The sequence below is a fragment of the Pundamilia nyererei genome, unplaced genomic scaffold (genome assembly GCF_000239375.1).
Source record: "Pundamilia nyererei isolate P.nyererei 1_Seehausen unplaced genomic scaffold, PunNye1.0 scaffold00019, whole genome shotgun sequence".
Taxonomy (NCBI): Eukaryota; Metazoa; Chordata; class Actinopteri; order Cichliformes; family Cichlidae; genus Pundamilia; species Pundamilia nyererei.
The window spans coordinates 17,959-24,814 of record NW_005187420.1 but is presented as its reverse complement, the minus strand read 5'-3'; the positions used below and the strand labels follow the sequence as shown (position 1 = coordinate 24,814).

General features: G+C 39.8%; 1 protein-coding gene across 1 annotated transcript in view; it reads right to left on the bottom strand.

Annotated features, from left to right (window-relative positions):
• Window positions 1-321: 321 nt before the first annotated feature.
• The window catches only part of LOC102204070 (phosphorylase b kinase regulatory subunit beta), a gene marked incomplete at its 5' end in the record, with an annotated part of 23,285 nt that continues 16,750 nt past the window's right edge, over window positions 322-6,856 (bottom strand). The window contains 7 exons of the mRNA XM_013909095.1: window positions 322-1,910; window positions 2,271-2,411; window positions 2,583-2,690; window positions 3,773-3,902; window positions 4,292-4,426; window positions 5,101-5,306; window positions 6,485-6,575. Of these exons, the coding sequence (XP_013764549.1) occupies window positions 1,773-1,910; window positions 2,271-2,411; window positions 2,583-2,690; window positions 3,773-3,902; window positions 4,292-4,426; window positions 5,101-5,306; window positions 6,485-6,575 (949 nt within the window). The remainder of the gene's footprint in view (window positions 1,911-2,270; window positions 2,412-2,582; window positions 2,691-3,772; window positions 3,903-4,291; window positions 4,427-5,100; window positions 5,307-6,484; window positions 6,576-6,856) is intronic.

The window sequence follows — 6,856 nt, the reverse complement described above, 5'->3', positions numbered from 1 at the left end:
GCTTTTTCCACCCTGTCTGCCTGTCAGTCAGTGTTGCAAGACAGCAGCTCACGCAGACTCAGTGCTGAGATGCAGATTGATAAGGGGTTCAGTCAACGTGAGGGGGTGTAACTGGTAGGATGCAGCACAATGCCAAACACACCCCCTCGGGGATATCAGTTACACTCCATTTCTGCTGCAGTTTTATAAGAAACATGAGATTTTAGCTTCATGTAAAGTAATTATATATTTAGAATCAAAGGGGTTGGAAGTGACATTTGGCCTCTTTACTCATTCACAAGCACAATTCACAACAGGAAGTCACAGAGAGAAAAATGTTTGTAGTTTTTGTGATAACTTTATTCTTTCAAACCACAGTTTGGAGTTAAAAATACTCCTTTTGAATGACAGAGACAAAGAACACACACCGACACACTCAAACAGACCATGACGAGGTTGGGCAGATTCATCACAGTGATGATATTCAAAGAGGCACGCTTTAAAATAAGTCAAAGGGAGCCTTATCATTTCTAGTTAAGGATGGCAGAAATCTTTTCTGTTTCCCACGTTTAACAAAACATCAGTTTCTTAGGGAGGCTCAGTCCCAGACTTTGGATGAGCAGTACTCATTGTCACAAAGAGGACTATTGTGGAGAAAAAAGGCCTCGCAAAAGCTCTGTTTTGTGACCTGTAATACTGAGAGAAACCCTCACATTTGTTATGCTAACAGTACCTATTGTCATGCGTATTCTCTGCATGCACAAAAATAAGAGGACACAGAGTTCCTTTAAGAGTACAGCAAACACCTAACTTTGTTCGTATTTTGAATTCTACATTTCTAAATTTTATGTAATTCACTAAATTAAAAAGAAAGACATTTTAGAATGTGTGCACACATTTCTAATGTGTTTCTAATGCCAAAGAGCCAGAGCCAGCCTGTTAACAAGGCCATGCTGCATTTTGATCGAGACTGCTACATTTTGGATGAACCATATATGAAATAAAGACAGAAGTTACTGCCCTCTGCTTTGCATGATAAGTCACATGATGTCCAGGGAATCAAATTCACCAGTGTAAGAACCACCTTTCTCCTGATATAGTATGACCTTGAAACTTCTATGTAACATCTACAAGTTATTGCTGGTGACCTACAATGTATTGCACAGCTGTTACTTAGCACAGCTCACTGAAGTATAATTTCTGACATAGCTGACAGCTAGAATGCACAGAATTTAAAACCAATTTCTCAGCACCAACAACAAAAATCATAAAGCAATAGTTCAACTAACAGTTCAAGCTTTGTGATAAACAATTTCTCTCTTGCAGACCAGAATGTAGATGCTGAGTTAAGCTAAGTCTCCTGGATGTACAGTATATGAATTGCAAAACAAAGTGCAGATATGCTAATCAAAAACATTCAGATAGCAGGGAAAAAGAGCTAGCTAGTTGTGTGGTGACATTAGCTAGTTATGAGTAAAATGTAAAGATATAAGATAAATAATCTCTGGATAAACACTTCTGTTCTGGACAAGTAACACACAAATTTGTATCGCTAAAACAAAGAGAACACATGATCTACTTTAGAATTATCCCTAATGATTACAATTTTATTTTTATAGCTATTTTTATTTCCTTGAGCAAACTGCAGACATGTTAATCTCTGAAAAAAAAATAGCTTGCTAAAGTGGTACTGCTGAAGACTGAAGTTATGCATATAATGCATTATAATGCATATCAAGAATGGGGGACAGTCCACTGTTTTCAACTGGTATTGGGCTAAAAAAGCTCATAATTTAACTAACAGTGCATGGGTCATCCTTGCAGGGCTTAACATCCCCCTGCAGCAACTGGATCACAACAGCCTTGGTCAAGTAGCTGGAGGTGCCTCTCTTTCCCACTGGTGGTGTGTTGTAGAATTCCTCCATGTCATCCTGGGACAAGTAAAGTCAGGGTCAGATGATAAAATATGTCTTTAAAAAGTACCTAAACCAACGAGTCTGCAAGTACGAAGAGGCTGTTCATGAATTAGATGCAATAAAGGAGGAAAAAAATCAACAGGATTAAATCTGACAAATGTAATAAGACTCTAATGAATTGGAAAATGTCAGTGTTAACCCTTCAACAATTTAATTAAATTAAACCCACCTTAATATAACTGGAACAGAAGATAAAAGATTTTAGAGGATCAATTTAAGAAGGTGATGTTACAATTTTGTGGTAGACACTAAGGTCACGTTTAAAGAGGAAAAAGAAAGTATATTACAGGTCACCCTAAGGTTGAGACACATTACCTGTTTCTCCATTCCTTCAAAGCGGCTGCGATCTCTCTGGAAATCGCTAAAGGCTTCCTTCACCAGATTGTCCAGATCCACCTTTTCACTGAATTCCAACTCCGGGTTCCTCTCCAGAACTATGGACACCACCATCAGCAACTATGAGCAACCGGAGCGAGGGCAAGACGTTAATATTGATAACAATGAAGACAGTCTCAAAATTACTGAAATCTAATCATTGTAAACCACAGGAACAGTCGATACCAGGATGAGTAAAATCCTTCAATGCTTTGATTCTATTTGTTGGTGCTGATGAACGGACCTGTTTACCTCCACTATGATTTGTCTGTACTCGGGCAGAACAATGTTCTTCAGCGTGTCCTCCACCAGCAGGGAGAAATTCATCTCATACATGGTCATGTCAGACAACGTGGGTTGCTGCAAAGAGATGAGGATATAGGAGATGAGATAAATGTGATTAATGGGAGAAAAAAAAATGTAATGGAACATGTCTTTGCATGTTTGCGACCAGCAAAATATGGTCACGCTGCAGTGCTACAGTATACATGAGAACTACTGTAGACATCAAAAAAGTTTGTGTTGCTTTACTCTTCCATGTATTTCAACAAATTAAGCTAGAAACACTTCACAATAACATGAACCTGTTGTATTTTAAATAATGTTAAAACACTGTGAGCAGAAATAGCTAATCAAGTCACACTAACTGAATCTACTGACCAAACAACCAGCAGTTATAAATAATTCTTCACAGAAAATCTGTGAATGACTCCAGAAGTCCAGACATCACCATATTTATGAAGGTTCTAGTCCATAATTACTGATATTAGTGCTAATTCACATTTCGTAAAGTATGCATGCGAACTGCATGGATTCTGCTTGTGTACAGACTTTACAGGTCTTTACTCCCAAACAAGCAGCAGCTAAAGGTGGCTGCAATAAAATGCCTGCCATAAAATGTCTGTCAATGCATCTCAGGGGAGCAAACTCCATATGTGGTGGTGTCTACGTGCTTTAGATTTCAGGCCACAGTGGAGCCAAAGGGCTATAACCTGCAGTGAAGCCTGTTAGGAGGCAAGGCACATTTTCACAAATGGAGTAAAAACTACTAACTACTACATGTCAAGCAGAACATTTGTGCAGAAAGCCATCTTCATTTCCAGTGTTTCCACATTTTAGCAGAGCAACTATCCATGTGGCGGTCATATGAGCATTATCGAGACTTTAAAAGTACTTTACCAACAGTTAAAGTTGGTTTAGTCAATTAAGGGTTTCATTAAAAGGCTTATGCACAAGTACTTATTCTGTATTTCTTCATGGGAGTCATGCCTGCATATGCAAACATATTAATGATTTACCAAAAAAGAATTTCTGGCCTACAGAAATTTTCCACACAGATTTAAAAAAAAGTGGTTCTTTTACAGCACACAACACACAGTGTCATCATTAATCAGCATGGGTCAGAGTAATTATCTAGCAGCAAAGTGGGGGTAGGCGGGTACCTGTGGTAGGTGGTTCCCAGCTACCACAATACCATTTGGGGTCCTCTCCAGGATCTGCCACACACGATCATAAAAGCCCAAAGGGGTCCTGTTCAGAGAGCCATCGATCTGACGCTTGTTCAGCCAAGACCTGAGGCGAAACGAGGAAGAAACTGCTGAACACATCTTGGTAACAGGCAAAATATAAGGATGCCAGCCTTCGTGCCAAAGGAAAATTGTCTGTGAGCTGGTGTGTATTAGATCAGATGAGATAAGATAAGATTTTCATAACTGCCAAGGGGAAATTGGGTTGTGGCAGCCGCAGATAAAAAGATATGAATGTAGACAAGAAAGAAGATAAAATAATTAAAGTCAAAAAGATTATACAAAAAGTAGAGGCATTAAGATAAAGACACAGCATCTTCAAAGGCAGATCTGTGAGTTAATGTAAGGAGAAAGCACGGATAACGCTCTTGATAAAGTGCGATAATGTGTGTTTGTGCGATGCGTGTTCGTGTGTGAGTGAAAGAGAGAGAATACCTGCCAGTGTGCTGCGGCTGCAGCACGTCCAGCAGAAGCTGCTTGATGTCGCTGGGGGAGAGCTGGTAGATGTCCTGGGGTGGCATGTCTCCTGCCACGATCTTCAGTTCATGTTTCATAGCCTGGACAATCCATCTGGAAGTCCACATAATACACACGTGCTGTTATCAACGGTGGCACTGAGCCCTGCACAGCTCACATCAATATGATCACTTAGGGATAAATTCACACGTATATAACTGATAAAATAAGTTCTAATCCATCACTGTTTAGTGTAACTGCAGACAATAGTCAAGTGCACAGGTAAAAATTGCCTTTTTAGTCTGCTGTGATTACACCTTCACAGGGTTTTATTCATGCTCGCACACAGGATGCAGATAATTCAAAGGTTTAAAAAAACCAAAAAAAAAACAAGGATGAAGTCAAATCTGCCACAGGTACATGTGCTTTTTCATTTTAATGAGCTGGAAAACAACGCATAATTTCTGACTGTGCCCCTTGTGAGAAGCCATTTTTTACAGCTTGCTTAACTTATTTACAATGCCACCTTCTTGTGCTCTCCAGTGTTTTTGTAAAGTTTTTATATGTCACAGCCTTGGTCTGAGAAAGAATGGATATGTCCAAAAATAACTAATATTAAGTAATTTCTTGATCAAACGTGTCACCTTGTGCTGCTATTACTGCTTTGATTAGCTAACATGAGGGCTTCTTTCTATAGTTTGTACTAGAATGAACAGCAGGGAGGGAAGAATTACAGTTGCCCCATCCTGCTCAAATTCATCTAGCTTCACTAAATACACTTGGGTTACCCGACTCTGATCTTGATCATGCCACTGAACAGCTCAGGGTTGTTGGAGATAATGCATCCGATGTGGATGACCATCTCTTGCTGCAGAACAGCCTCCCGCTCCCCACCATAAGGGGAGCATTTGCTGTAGATGATGCCCTGGATCACCCCTGGAGACAGTGGGTTAGAGATCACCTCTTCCTCGTGTCCAAATAGACCAAGGGTCACCTGGTAATCACAGGAAACACCACAGACACATACATATGTACACACAGACACACACAGACAGCAAACATCACGTTGGTTAGAAAGTTTTGCAGTCCGGCAAATCTGCAAAAGTGTGTATGTGCAGAGGCGAGCATGAGCGCAGTCCTTCTCTAAGGTGTAATTCTTACAAGTATCCTTTTTCCATCAATCTAAAATTGGCCTCCTCTCTCAGAGTCACATAAAAGTGAGTAGGAAAAATTACAGATCTCAAGATTCCACTTTTGTATTTGTTTCTTCTGAAGCCATCTCAAGAAAATTACACCTCAGCAGTCTAACTGATGAGAGGACACGCTTTTACTCTCATCTTCAGCTGATGAAATCTAGCACTGAGATGTATCTTTCATCTATACATCTAAATGGATTCGAACTGAGTACAAAGAAGACAAGCTGGAAATAAAGTTTGGGTACAGCCGAGTTTAAATTCAAGGGGAATGCTTTGTTGGATTTCAATAACGACGAGAAATTTAATCAAAACTCAAGTCAGAATTGACTTAAATGGGGTGGTGCCTCTTATTTTTTCCAACTGAGCTGTTATTGTAAGCAGAGGAACACAGGCGTCTCAAATTTTAAATCAGCTTTTCCAATCATGTTGAGAGGAGCATTCCCTCCGGTAGGCAATCTATATGCAGATTCACACCTTGAGCTACTTGAGCATAATGAAATGCCTAAAACTGCTCAGAAGGGTAAAAATGAGGCAAGATAACTGACACTCTTGAGAGGAGGCTAATCTCTGAATAACACTTGACAGAAAATGATGCGCCGAAACTCATCCAGCGTGAGGGAGTGGCATCAGGCAAATTCACGGGTCACAATATATCAATTGGCATATGGAGTGTGTCTAGACACGGTGCAGATTAGGACTCTATGGTAGTCACACCAGCAGCGCTACTATAACTACAGCTTATATGGACACACAATGGAGGCGAGCTGTGATGATTGATATGAGCATGCAGCTGGCCTAAGCAATTCCCACAGGACGACAGCTTGAGGAGCTTTAAACCAAATATTTCAACTTTAATTTTATTCCTAATCAGTGAACATTAAAATTATTATCCCAACATGCCACCAACATTTTTTCAGACATAATTTGCCGAAAGGATTGTCACTAATCAGGCCCTGCAGTCTGTGTGTCCACTTACCTGCTTGCCATGCACTAAAACACTAGTAATACTGGGGGCAAGGCTGTCCACTAGCTTAGATAACAGACTGGCAGCAAGACGGACAACAGACCTAGTGGGCGAAAAGACACAAGAACATTCTTTACACCACGACAGATAATGACTAACAGCTAAGACTGCAGCCTCATTTAATTAAAGTTTAAAAAAAATAAATTTATAATCATTTCAATTCTTCCAATATTTGATTAAATACTCTTTAAAGTATTAAATCAGAATCAGAATCGCGTTCATTGGCCATGTATATGCACAGACACATACAAGGAATTTGGTTCTGGTAGATGGTGACTCTCAAGCACAGCAATGTATATTTCAACAATGTAAGCAACACAATTC